At 38.3% G+C, this 14,515-nt stretch overlaps 1 protein-coding gene across 1 annotated transcript in view; it reads right to left on the minus strand.

Annotated features, from left to right (window-relative positions):
* The window catches only part of niban1b (niban apoptosis regulator 1b), a 29,351-nt gene that overhangs the window by 2,347 nt on the left and 12,489 nt on the right, over positions 1 to 14,515 (minus strand). The window contains exons 2-12 of the mRNA XM_026934957.3: positions 11,925 to 12,055; positions 11,238 to 11,366; positions 10,721 to 10,835; positions 9,709 to 9,873; positions 6,965 to 7,080; positions 5,022 to 5,126; positions 2,917 to 3,079; positions 1,774 to 1,961; positions 829 to 975; positions 447 to 557; positions 227 to 334 (exon numbers count right to left, since the gene is read on the minus strand). Coding sequence (XP_026790758.3) covers positions 227 to 334; positions 447 to 557; positions 829 to 975; positions 1,774 to 1,961; positions 2,917 to 3,079; positions 5,022 to 5,126; positions 6,965 to 7,080; positions 9,709 to 9,873; positions 10,721 to 10,835; positions 11,238 to 11,366; positions 11,925 to 12,055 — 1,478 coding nt within the window. The remainder of the gene's footprint in view (positions 1 to 226; positions 335 to 446; positions 558 to 828; positions 976 to 1,773; positions 1,962 to 2,916; positions 3,080 to 5,021; positions 5,127 to 6,964; positions 7,081 to 9,708; positions 9,874 to 10,720; positions 10,836 to 11,237; positions 11,367 to 11,924; positions 12,056 to 14,515) is intronic.

The raw sequence follows: 14,515 nt of genomic DNA on the forward strand, positions 1-14,515 counted from the left end.
ATGTGGCCAGCTGTGATAACCGTGCAGCTGGGTTGAGCAGAGTTTAATCTTTTTTTCTGTCTTGTTTCATTTCGGCTCTGCTGGCTATTTACTACACTCAAGTTTGATATCACAGATTTTTAATTTAGCATGCTATTTTCCCAGGGACATGAAAGCTTTACAAATTAGACATTATGTCTCATGTTTTGCCCTAACGTGTGAGTGCTAGTGGAGTGCTAGTAGTTACAGTTTTACAGCTGGGTGCCAGGTTTCTCCTGATGGCTGGCAGTGTGATGTCCACCAGAGCCTCCTGGAAAATCATCTTCCTCACTGTGCTGCTGTCATAGTCATATTGCTGAAAATGATGAATAGGTCTTTAATGTGATATTCACAAACTAATAGTTATTATTTAGTCTTTTTATGGATTAGTTTAGGTAAAACTGAACATATGATTAATGTATGGTCACCTTAAGCACTCGGAGCTTGGCTTTCTCCATGACTGTGGCCAATTTCTCAGGTTCATCCTTCATGGCTGACTGAAGCAGCAATTCGAATGTGTACACAGCATTCTCCATCAGCTAAAAGAAGCAAAGCACCCATAAAACGAGCATGCTTACAACAACTCACACAGGTTCTTATCTTTATAATGTATATTATGGCAAACGACAGAGGGAGCCACAGTTCTGAGTATTGTAACGTTCAACATTATTGATTATTTGAAGACTGCTTTAGTGCCTCTATGACAGAACTAAAGACAACAAAAATAGCCACTGTAGTGAATCAGTATAAGAGTGAGAGAGAGCTCAGTAGATGATGGTCCCCAGGGCGGAGCTGCACCATGAGGCCTACCTGCTGCATGTGGCTCTGTGTCTTGTGCACCACCAGTGTGGAATTGGAGAACTTGAAGCGGCTGCGCAGCTCCTGCAGCTGTTCCTTCAGTATGGAGACATGCTGATAACAGTCCTCCAGCTGGGCATGAGACACCTCCTCTAACGCCTTATAAACATGATACAGAAACCAACATTCACCATCAAACAGTATCAATGATTCACCAACAAACACCAACATACACTATCAGACAACATTCTCCATCAAATACCAACATTCATAATCAATGACCCAGATTCTTCTTCAAACACAAACAATCACTAGCAAATAGAGCTGCAAAGATTAGTCAACATAACGGATTTTGAAAATTCATTTGTTGTAGATTTTTATAACCTATGTGTTGTTTACTTATAAGGTAACCCTTATAACCCTCTATAACCCTGATAACCCACGCAACCCACTATTTTTTGGGTAGAACGTAATACACTACTGAAGCTGCTGGGGGCAGCAGCACCAATATTTTTTTATCAAACACCAACATTCAGCAAGCAACACCCACATTCTCTTTCATAGCCCAATATCTACCATAATACACATTCAAATACCAGCATTCACCATCAACTAGAGATGTACCAATCTCACGGTTTTCCATTTTTGATATAACAAATCAGCTCTGATAATAAATCAGCTAATACCCAATGTTTTAGTAACTGAGCTAACACTTTCTGTTGTAGTGATGTGGTACAGTGTCCATGGTCATTGGTCACTGTGAATAAGGGGGATTAGTGATGCTCTGTTTATGCAGTAGTTGCCCAAGTGCAAATGCTGCAGAACTGACACTGAGAAAAGATTATGATTTTAACTGACTTTTTTTGTGCAGCCGTAATGTACAGTATGCTTGAAACCCTTAACTTTCAGATATCAAATTTTAACTTTTTAACATTCAACTCTTTTCGTGAGTCTTACTTTAGTAAGTTCCTCCGTAGTTCCTCCAGGTTGGAAGTCCTTGCAGATTCGGCTCAGCTCTGTCTCCAAACGCTGCCTCACGGCCTGGAAGCCAGAACTCACTGGACCCATTAGCTCCTCCAGAATGGAGGCCAGATACGGAGATACACTGTCAGAGCAGAACTTCATCGCCGGCTCTGAGACAAGGCCTGAGAAACACGCACATATAAATACTCCAACATGGACAAAATTGTCTATGGCTCTCAATGTCCACTCAGTACCGCTCTCATTTCCATATAAGGCGTCACAGACACAACCACATTTACAGATATGATCTAAGCATACCTTTTGTGATCTGATATCTGCAGACCATATTGGTATCCCAATATTTCACAAATAAATTTTTACCAAGGATACGAGAACGTTATGAGAAGGAATATCAGAATCTCTGATGGACATTACCTAAATGCTTGGAATCTAAAATATTGAAAATAGAGGCATCAAGTGTATTAGAGTAGGGCTTTTCATTTATTTGGCTCCTTAGGACATATACGGAGAACAAGACAACATTCATATCAGCCCTCTACAGTCGAAGCAGTTTATATTTAGGGGTGTTGTAAACGGTATAATGGTGTGCAGTGATAGGAAAATCTGAAACTGTTATACCATTAGTGTAATGCACTGTGATAGATGATTACTTCACATTTTCAGGTTATGTTGCTTGAAATATACCATAGGATTTCTAGAAGTGATCAGCCTATATTTTTTTAAGAGATAAGAAGCATAGAAAACAGTATTTCTTTGTTCTAATAACAAGAAGGATACTACTGAAGGATGAAGAATGATAGTCTTGGATCTGTTCTACAAACATCCTAGAATTTTCCCTATCCAATCTACTGAACCCTCACACTGTCTGTGAAGCATTATATGGCATGTTAATTAATGTAGTCTTTAAAAAAAAAGTGGCACTAAAAGTAATGATAATGGATTGGAGAATAATGTGCATGTTTTCTTTTTATTATATTGCACTCCTGGTTGTATTTGTATAACAGTTCTTTTCCTCCACATTAGGGCTGAGGAGCTTGTTGTAAATGGTAGCTCTAGGTATTCAACGAATCGCGATGCATCTAAGAATCAATCATTTTTCTCATCTCTATTCCTCACCTTGCAGTTTGGACTTCAGAAAGTTGCTGGAGTCGACAATCTGGTCCATGTCGGACCGAATGAGTGTCTCCTGCTGTTTGACGATCTCGCTGCACTCGTCCTTCAGTCTCTGCAGTCCCTCACTAAGCTGCTCCTGTACCAGCTCATACGTCGCCTCCACTGTCTGGAAAAGTAAGTATGCATGGTTATTTATTCTTTTATTATTTTGTTTATTTATTAAGCACATTTAAACCAAAGTGATGTACATACAGTCAGGGGAAATAAGTATTCTGACACATTTGTTTTTGTTATTTAATATACTTCCAGTAATTATATCCACTTCAAATTTATACTTAAATATGAATAAAAAATATGTATTAATAGGTATAAACAAAGATATGTTTAAATATACATGAAATTTCTACATATGAATGCTGCAAAAAAAGTTCTACATACAAGTGCTGCAAAAATTTCTCATGCAGATTGCACCTGGTGTCTTTACGTAAGACATAGTCATTCATTGGGAAGAGTTTATGCAGCAAAGTAGCAATCATAGTGAAGGTGAAAGAGCTTCCTAAAGTTCTCAGGGACAACATTATCAAACAACACTCGAACAGAAAAAGCTAGAGAGCCAAAGCAAAGCCCTTAAATATCCCTGTCAGTACAACTGGTTTGATAATATACAGGTGGAAAGTTCACGGAAACACAACTATTCGTCCCTGGCCAGGTACACTGAAATCTCTGAGACTAATGAGACAGAAGGTAAGAGAGAGGCCATCAGACACTCAAAAGGAGTTGCAGGATGACCTGAAAGCAGCAGGAGCAACAGATACACAGAGAACAATAAGCAATAAGGAATGAACTGCACCATAATCGACTCTCTTTCTACACCTCATGTAAAACTCATCCGCTATAAAAGAAACACAAAGGTGCATGTGTAATAGCACTCTGACAAATCAGAACTCTTTTGGAAAAATCTACTCTGGACAGCAATGTACCAAACATGTTAGAGAATTTAATGTATAATTAATATAGGAGAATTTAATCTTATTGGCCAAGAAACTGAATCTGGGGAGATGTTGGACGATTCAACAAGACAATATCCCTAACCATACAGCCAAAACTCCTGACCTGATTCCCATTGAAAATTTATGAAAGCTTTTGAAATTGAGAGTTCATCAGAGGGACCCTCATAACCTTGGAGAATTGAAGATGATTTGCCAGGAGAAACTGGCCAAAACTGAACCATAATGCTGAAAAAAAGTTTATGATACTATATATATGGTTCAAAAACTATATGAGAGTCTTCTTATGGTAGATGTTTCGATCTTTGTTTATACTTATACATAATTTTTTGTTCATATTTGTAAATACAAAGTCAAAAGTCATAAATTAAATTTGAAGTGGATATATGCAATGGACGTATATTAAATAACAAAAAACAAAAATGTCCGAATATTTATTTCCCCCTACTCTACAGTTGCAACAAGCATAAAACGAAACCATAAAGACAGACACAGGCATCCAAACCAAGAATAACCATCCAATACATTCATGTCTTAAATATATGTGTCTTCAGTATATATCTGACTGCCTCACATACGTAAAGCTACTTTTGTCTGACATTTTAGATAGTAATATGGTCCTTTCTCAGTCTGAAACTAAATTTGAGTGAATCTTTTTCAGTTTGACACTGCACAAATTTAAGCAGATGGGAAAACAAACAAAAACATTACTGAGGTACATGTAGGAAGGCGTGTGGCTAAAAACCGTAATCCTAATAGTCTGTTACTCTTTGGGACAAATCAGTGCCTAATTACATTCCCACTGCAATTAAGCCACATTAGAGTTTGCTTGGCAGAAGGTGGAAGCTGTAGCTTCATCTCAGATGCTTTCAGTAAATAATATTAGTGAAGAATCCTATTTGAGGGATATGATTTTTCTTGTTGAAATAAAATAAAAAAGATTTCAGCAGTGCACTTTGGCATCCTATTGCATGCCAGCAGCTCGACTGAAATGAAAGGTGAGTGAGATTATCGTATATGAAAATTTGAGTCATGTTGCTGCTGATGTTGGAATGACTTTCTGCAGTTTTGAGTCACACGTGTCTATACATAGCAACTCACCGTGAACCACACTCTCTTCCTCTCAGCCTTCTTCCCCTTCAGCCTGGGCAATAGCTCTGTCTGCAGTGACGGCAAGAGCTCCTCCATCACCAAGTTGGCCAGCACCTGCTCAAACACACACACATACACACACATCAGTTTGAGTAACGCACAAAAATAGTAGAAGTGCTCTAAATAGAACATTACCTAATACCTAATACATTACCTAATAAACTCTGATACCCTTTTATTGCAGGCTGTGTGAAAAAGGACTGTGACCATAATTGTGAATAAAGACTGTTTCTAAAACTGAGAGAACTTTTCTGGGAGAACCTTCGCCTATGTGCAACTAAGACCATTTTTAGCTGTGTGCTTCCATGTCTAACAATCAGACCTAGCAATAACAAGCAGCCTGTTATATTACACTAAGCAAAATTGCCATTTGTTAAATGCGTATATACAGCCACGCTAACAGCTAAACACAAAGCATCATAACACACAAAGAAAACAGACAAATTAACAGACACCTAAGGTACTAATAAACTGAAATGGTGACATTACACAGCATTATAGTTAGGGTCTGGAGAGGTAACTTAGGAACTCTTAGGAACTTTCTGTGTTTTTGTGTAAAAGAAAGATGCCCCTCACATACATGATTCTCCTTTAGCATGCAAAATCGCTTCTTGACAAGTGTAAAAGGTGTGTGATCAAATGCTCTGCTTATCAGCTGCCTTATATAACAAGTATGCTTCCCGTGAGATAAAGAGGTAATAAAAGGGCAAAGATTCAGTAAGCCAACACTGAGAGGAAAGCAGAGGTGTTTCCTTCACAGCTACTGGATTTCCTGTGGCTGAGCCTGCAGTCACCTTATTTCACTCCCAAATATGGTACAGGATATTATAGGATATGAATGCTAATAATAGCCCTATTATTAAGGTCCAAATATTTCAGTCTGCTATTTCAGTTTACTAACACTGTGAGGAAAGCACAGGTGTTAGCTTCATGGCTACTGGACTATCTCATCAGCTATATACCTTTCTCTCTCTCTCTACACACACACACACACACACACACACACACACACACAGTGAACTGTATGTTTTTCACCAAGTGAAAGTGACCATTTTCCTGTGAACTTTTAACTTGAAAACTTATCTATATATATATATATATATATATATATATATATATATATATATAGTTCTAGGTCCATAAAAGTTACTTTTTAATAATTTTTTTTTTTATTTTTTTTTTTTTTGCAATTTAAAAGAACACCACACTCATGTTCGCCATTAATGTTTGAAATGGACTTCTAAGTAATACTAAATAATTTTTATTTAGATTATTTGTACTTATACAAGTTTCTTTAATAATTTGCAGAATCAGAAAGCAGTTACTGGATTTATTCAGTTTTTCGATATGTCATACTCAATTTCATATTTCCATTGAAGATATTAATCTACAATATTTTTCAAAGTGACAAATAAAGCAGCAATGTCGTGCAGTATTTAGCAAGAGCACACAACATTTCCATCAGTATATTTTCTGTAATTTATTGAGAAGCTGTTTTAATGGTTATAAGGCTGAAGGACAGGAGCGTTTCCCACTGCAGCTGAATGTTTATTGTATTTTTTTTAGCATCAAAACCAAAGAGGCAAAAGAAAACATTTCCCTTGTGGTCACTTCAGTTAAACAGAGCTGTGACTCAGACACGCCTGTCTAACAGCTGAGGACACCACCTCTCTCCAGACACACACACACACACACACACACACACACCCTTTCTCCAGAGACACACTTCTCTCCCCACACACACCATCTCTCCAGATCCACGCCTCTCTTTTTACACACTCCATCTCTGTGCACACTATGTACTGTAGTGTTCTGTAGTGGTTAGTTTTAAGTCAAGCTTATTTATAATAAGCTATCACATCAATAGACTAAAACATGACAAAGATGCTCACTTGACAGTCGGTGCCCACTAACATCTCCCACGATTCATAATGTCCTTTCTCCTGTCTGTAGAAATGAATGGCCTTAAGGAAAGCTTGGACTTCACAGGTCGTCTTCTTCAGAGAGTCTGAATATAGACAGAGCAGGAAACAGACATTAACATGGATCAGATCAGATATGACCTATTTCCCCATGCAAACTGCTGATGTATTTTCATACATGGCACGTGTGTGTGGTGATGAGTGACAGAGATCCTGCATGTGGACAAAATTAAAAAAGCATTTTTAGGTTTGAGAGGCAAAACTTTATATTTTATGTTTTTAAAAATAACATTTACACTATATGGCCAAAAGTATTTGGACACCTGACCGTCACATGCATGTGTGCTTTTTGAACATCCCATTTAAGATTTAGTCCTCTTTTTCTGTTATAATAACCTCCACTCTTCAGGGAAGGCTTTCCTCTAGATTTTGGAGCATGGCTGTGTTCATTTTTCATGATTTTGGGTGAGGAGGCCTGGCATGCAGCAGTTCATCCCAAAGGTGTTCAGTGGGGTTGAGGTCAGGACTCTGTGCAGGTCACTCGAGTTCTTCCACACCACTTCACGGACGTCACTTTGTGCACAGTAACACTGTCATGCTGGAACATTTTTGGGCCTCTTGGTTCCTGTGAAGGGAAATCTTAATCCTACAGCAGGCAAACACATTCTAGACAACTATGTGCTTCCAACTTTGTTGCAACAGTTTGGGGAAGGCCTGCATATGGGTGTGATGGCCAGGTGTCCACAAACGTTTGGCCATATAGTGCATTTTTCAAAGACGCAGCACTAAAAAAAGGATATACAATAAATTGTCTTAAATCATGCAGGTGATGTCTTTCATAAATAAGCAACAAATGCATAAGCTTACTACTGTGAAATAATAATAATAATAATAATAACAATAATAATAATATTCATTGATTACATCAATGTCATTACAGCAAAACCTTTTAAACCTTTTGCAAAATGTCAGTAGATCAGTATCAGATCAGTATCTGGTATCAGCTGGTACTCAGAGCTCTGGTATCGGTAAATTTTGCTGGTGCATCTCTAATAAAAATAAATTTATATGAATTTCATTGCATTGCGTGACTACCTTGTCAGAAACTTCTCCCTTGTGGTCCGTAAAATACCAACACCAAGAGAAAGGGAAGGATAATAGGATGAAACTGAAAGAGTGTTTCGATTAGAAAGAGGGTTAAGAAACAGCTTTTCCAGCATGCTGTGCTCATCATGCACTTACACAACCAGTGCTACTAACTTAAACAGGACTTATCATTCCTTATAAAGCTTCAAGGAATTTCTTCTATTATTATTATTTCTATTAGAGATGCACTAGCACCATCCCTCCATTCATTAATGAGAAGTTACATCAGACTTGAAGATCAGCCAGTGAATCATTATGTGCAATTATTGCATCAGTCACTTTGCATGACAAACAGATCATGTAGTATTTAAGGAATATGAAACACACATACATCAGAAGGTGTTAAAGTAGCACAGCTCCACTTAGCGTGTGTAACAGTACTATATGCTTGATGCTACAGCGGGTGTAACCATGCTCTGCAGAGTAGAGCTAACCGCTAAAACCACTGAAAGACGAGTCATCAAAACCGTCCTTCCTCCAGCACAGGAAGAGCAGCTTCTGTAAGTGGGATATTATTAGAGTGTTACCAAGGCCACGGAAAAAACCAACAGCAGCGACCTTATAGTTTCAAGGAGGCAGGACATCTTCGCTCTCTCATCTCTCATTCTCTCTCTCTATTTATCTGTCTTTTGAAAAAAACGGTTCTTTGGATGTTTATCACTCATAGTGTTCTAAAGGGTACTACTTTTGAACTTTTTCTGAAAGGGGAGACACTCTGTTTTTTGGTCTCACACAGAACGTTTAAGGGCTTCCACATGAGGAGAAACTGAAGAACCTTTCAGGGTGCTAGAAGGAGCATTTTTTTCTAAGAATGTGCCTGCCTATCTACCTACCTACCTATCTACCTACCTACCAGTGTATCGATCCACCTCTTTGTCTGTCTGTTCCATATATAAATGGTAGCAGCTGTATTTGTGTCAATGGGTGTGTATGACGAGCACGTGTCTGTGAGTGTGCGTCTTTAAATGTAGTGTTTGTGAATGTGTTTATGTGTGACAGACAACTCTGAGTGAGGGTGGTTTTTTTTTTCTAAGAGTGTGTCTGCTAGTCTGTGGTTCTGTCTCTCTATTTTGTCTGTCTACCTACCCACCTGTCTGTGCCTTTGAATGTGAGTGTGTTTGAACTTAGTGTTGGTGTGTGTGTGTGTGTGTGTGTGTGTGTGTGTGAGAAAGACAGTTCTCCGTGAGTGTGTGTTTGACAGCACCAAAGCTCCAATCTATTTGAAAAGAGAGGGATTCTTATACCAGAAACAGATCTACAAAATGATGTTTTAAGCACAGGTTTAAAATGGCTACTAAAATCTGATAAAAATGGTGTAAGTAATGCCTAGGTGCATTTCTCCATAACTAAAGGAGCAATATGTTCTATATCTGCCCATGTAAGAAGTGTAAGAATCTGACAGGCCACGTGTTTTCTGGTAACATCTTAATCAACAAGGAGATTGCCTCTTTTTACTGGTGAGACATGACATATGTAATACAGGCCCTGTGTTGAGTGTTAGGTGCTTCCCCTTTCATATTTTAAACAGTGGCCTGTCTCCACTGCATATCTTGTCTCACAACACTCACCGTGGTTTTGATGGCGGATGCAGTCAGAGAGAATGGAGACGAAGCGAATCTGTTTGTCCTCCTCCTGGAAGCTGAAGTAGACATCTCTCCTGTATGGGAGTCTCAGGAAGACAGGAAACGGCCCTGGAATGGTCACCATGGGCGAAGGGGCCTCCTCTTTTGAGCCTAAAGAAGGGTGGAAGTGGGTGGTGGTGTTGGGGGGATAAAAGGAGAAGGTGTGTCAAAATCAATTTGTTTTGGGTGGCTTGTTTTCTGTTCTTCTGGAAAGTAAATGGGAAAGAAATTAACAGCAAAGTGTATTTTAATCCAACTGAGAGTTAAGGAGAAGGCGACAGGTCAAAGCCCTCCTCTCTATCTCTGTTCTTTACTTTGTTTCGCTGTCTGGTCTTAACCTTTTGCACATTACAGGATTTCATAGGTGCACTCCATATTCTACCTTAAACATCACTTAAAAATGGCAAATGCACTATGTAACTCAGGGCTGTCACTGTTACACACAAAGTTCACACAGCAGAGCAAATCTCATTTATTTTTTAAACCCTGTTCCAAGTGACCAAATCTGATTTGTTTGTCCAGACTATAGTTGCACATCCACATTGTTTGTTACAGTAGCAATGCAGGGTTGCATACACTGAGTAGAGAAGGATCAGCAAATGTTTGCTTAAGTTTTACCTAAGGGCAAACTTTAGAGAAAACTGAAGTGTTTTTGTTTTTTTTTTTAACAAAGAAGGGTGAAAGGCCATGTTGGTGTTCTTTTTGCAAATATCTGATGTAAAAAGCCACTACACCGTAATTGATGTAGAAAAAAAACCCAGTACCACCTTTTCACTGTTTAAAGTTGCATGGCTAGAAATGACGTCTACAAGCACATACAAATGTGGCTTGAATTATCTACGTTTTGGCTTATATTTTTTTCTTGCTTAAATCAGTGATGCCAAAAAATCCCTGCCTTAAGACAAATAGTTGAGGCCTTGCTAAGGATTAAGACATCTAAAAGGACAGAGAAACTCACTGTTCAGGTCAGGGAAGGTCTTATCCACTAGAGCACAATATTTCTCCTCCGAAGTCAGCACAGTGCCCCCTGTTAGCTGGAGTATTTGACGTGCAGGAGTTCCTTTTGCAAAAGTCTGGATATTATAAAACATGACAGTGCATTATGAACAATTACAACAATCTAACATCACTACAAAATAGCAGAACTGTGCAAAATAACATAATATTATCCTATCCTGTAATTATGAAGAGCCAGAATGACAAGGATTGAACAGTAATACTTCAGTTTGCAGACAATAAGACTTTGCTGCAACAGGTGCTGCTGGTTTACAGTAAAATGATGTGTATAACTGCTATATTCCCTTAATGTTGGTGTATTTTATTGTAGGCGTGCTTATCCAGCTGCAACATGAGATAAATTAAAGCTGCTGTTATGTTAGCGTGACAAACATGAAATTGGTTGGGTGTCTTATACTCCATAGTGACTTATTTTTTGGTAATAATATGCTGCATTAGTGTGTTGAGATGTGATGTACCTCCTGGCTGTCATGAAGCTCCAGACTGTAGTCTGCCCGCACCGTTGCAAACCTCTCCTTCCACTTCTTACTGTCATCAAAGTGCAGTACACTGTCCTTATACACCAAATCAGAGGCCTGTGGTGGCTCCTACACAAACACACACACACACACACACACACACACATGCACACATAGTTCAGTGATTTAAAAACAGGTTTTACTGTTTTTTACAGGGAGCAACTGTTGCTCCCTCCTAATGTACAACTGTACTGTATTACTGTAACACCTTGTATCTGGCTAACTAGTCAGCTGTTAATAAACTTGATTTGCATTCTTATATTCTCAGCAGTTTATTTAACAGTAGCTAAACCTACCAAAATAGTAATCTTTAGTAAGTAATTAAGTAAATACTGTGAGTTTGTAAAACTGAGTTATAATATACACTATATGTCCAAAGGTTTGTGGACACCTGACCATCACACCCATATATTGGCATTCCCCAAACTATTGCCACAAAGTTGGAAGCACACAACTGTCTAGAACATGTATGTTTATATGAATGTATTTCCCTTCGCTGGAACGGGTTTGGGCCCTTTAGTTCGAGTGAAGGGAAATAAATTCATATAAACATTCATGACAATGCTCCTGTACAAAGGTCATAAGTGCAATTGAGTTGGTTTAATGAGTGCGCACTGGGTAAAGTACCTTCTGTTTGAGGAGCTGTGTGTGAACTGTCTGCTGCTGCTCCACTTCATCCTGCAGCTGTGAGAAAAATGCCACACAGTACTGCCTCTTATAGTGAGGGCTGAAGTTGTTCAGCTCAGCCTCAGTCCGTCCTGCACACACACACACACATACAGGTTTAATATATGGATATATATAGTACATAACTAGATAGTTTGTCATGTCATTTTATACCCAGTGCCACAAGACCACTTAGACGCTATACTGGTGTGCCTTTTCTAAAATGATCAGGCATCTGTGGACGACAATGTAAACATTTTCCCAAAATGCAGATTTAATGAAAATGCTGAGGTGTACCATCTTTCCCAGCAACTACACCCAATTTAAGTGCTGTGGTGAGACATTTCATTTGTTAGTGCTTGTGTAAAACATTTACTGATTTTACGAGTTACGAGAGTAACTGCCGTTGTGTTAGGGTGTGCTAGGGTTTACTTTTTCATTATTAATATATCAATTTTTTCCCTTTTTAACCATTTTATTAATTGATAATGAAGGAAAATCTGTAAAAACCAAATACACTAGAAGTTTTATCTTGAATGTCTTCAATTTTATTTATATTTAATGTCTTCATAACTAAATGTCTTCATTTTGTCATAGAGGTGTACAAACTTTTGCACTCAGCTGTCCTTCTGGTGCAAATGCACTGCTGGAGGAGAGACTTTAATAGAGTATCTTTCAAAATCCAAAAACAGTCCTAAAACAAATGACATACCAACATTGTTACACTTGGCCATAAATGTGGCTTTTTATTCAACACATCACAGACACATTTAATTTAATTTATTGTGTATTATAGCTACAGCATTTAACTTGTATTCCCCATTTTGTATGATCTTGTGTCTTAAAAATCCATCATATCCTCACAGTCTGGTTTAGAAATGTTTTTTTTTTTCAGATGTTGCATTTGTAAGAGGAAAAACAGATCTACATTCAGAGCCAACTCTATGATGCATTATGGAGAAATTTGGGCTGAGACTTAACGCTTCACTACTCTGCCAAAATAACATGGCACGGTGATGTGGAGTCTGCATTTCCTCTGATTTCCACTCTTGAGTCCAACAACTCTCTCCATTTTGGATTTAGCTGCTTATTTTCGAGAAAAACAGCCTCGGAGAGAGAATAATGCTTTTTCCTCCATACAGAATGATAAGTGTGACAATAGGTTTTCCTGTCTCTCTGGCTTTGCCGTGACATCTAATACATCAACATTTACTTCAATGGAGCCATGTGCTCAGATTATATTTTCATACTACAATTATTGGCTAATATTTTATGATAGGTTTATGATATTACATTTATATTTATTTAGGATATTACAGAGAAAAATGGAGAATGTCTTTATGGAGAAAATATAGAGACGTCTTCAGACATGTGGTTTCCCTGAAGCTCCAGAACAACCAGCTCCAGAAGAAACTACAGATTTATGCTAAAGAGATGGGATACATGAAGCAGTCTTTGTATAATGATTAAATTAATTCTGTGTCTGATTCCTGTTATCTAATCAGCCTGCTCTTCATCTCGTGCTGATAAATGAATTAAGAGGCAGAGGGATGAGATAACCGTTTCCTGTGAGATTCCTGGCTGGCAGATTGTGTGCCTTTCCTCTTCAAGTCACATAGCAGGAGCATAGCACAACACACACACACACACACACACACACACACACACACTGAGTAAGACACTGTTGAGCCTTAATTCACTTCTGAAATGAGAATTGAGCTAGCAAAGTTTTACATTGCAAGATAACAAAATCACACTGCCACACACACACACACACACACACACACAATGCTGTTTTAATAAAAGTCAATCTACTTCAGTGTTTATTACAGCTCCACCTTCAGTGATAATTCTGGTACATTCATTTTTTTCACCAATTCATCCATTACAACATCAACACTTAACAGCTCAGGAAGTGATTGTGCAGTAATGTGGTCAAGTGTGTCGTAATATATGCAAACCTGCAGAATAAGGTCCTTTTTGTACTCACGCTTTTGCAAATGGAACAATAAAGGACAAATCCTCCCTGAAAGACTTGCATATTAATCTGTATAATTAACACGTGCTCTTCAATGCTATTCGTGACTTATTTCAACTTTTTTTAGGTTAAACTTCTTTCATCGACATGTTAATCTATTTTCATAATGGTTAATGGTTTCCTACATTGCCCACAGCTTCAAATTTCTTGCAAATACCACCATCAACACCATCTTGCTTGTCATCTCATAGATTGCTAACTAGCTGGGCAGGGTTTCTGCTGCAACTCAGCGCAACTGTGTCCTACAGCTGCACTGCATTTTGGAATATTAAGTCCAATGTTTGGTGACGCCCTTATTTCTACATTGTATTTCTCATTAATATGACATTGAACATTGGTGGAAAATGCTGAGTGACAAAAGATGTTGCTCTTTTGTTTCTAGTAGCAAAACCTGAGTGTCATCCCTTATAGTTGAGATTGATTACATTTTTTTTCCTGATTAAACACCATTGGAACTACACTAGCAATGTCTTCCTATGAAGTGAGAGTGACAGACAACTGCTAACTTCTCAGG

Source organism: Pangasianodon hypophthalmus, chromosome 14, assembly GCF_027358585.1.
Source record: "Pangasianodon hypophthalmus isolate fPanHyp1 chromosome 14, fPanHyp1.pri, whole genome shotgun sequence".
Lineage (NCBI taxonomy): Eukaryota > Metazoa > Chordata > Actinopteri > Siluriformes > Pangasiidae > Pangasianodon > Pangasianodon hypophthalmus.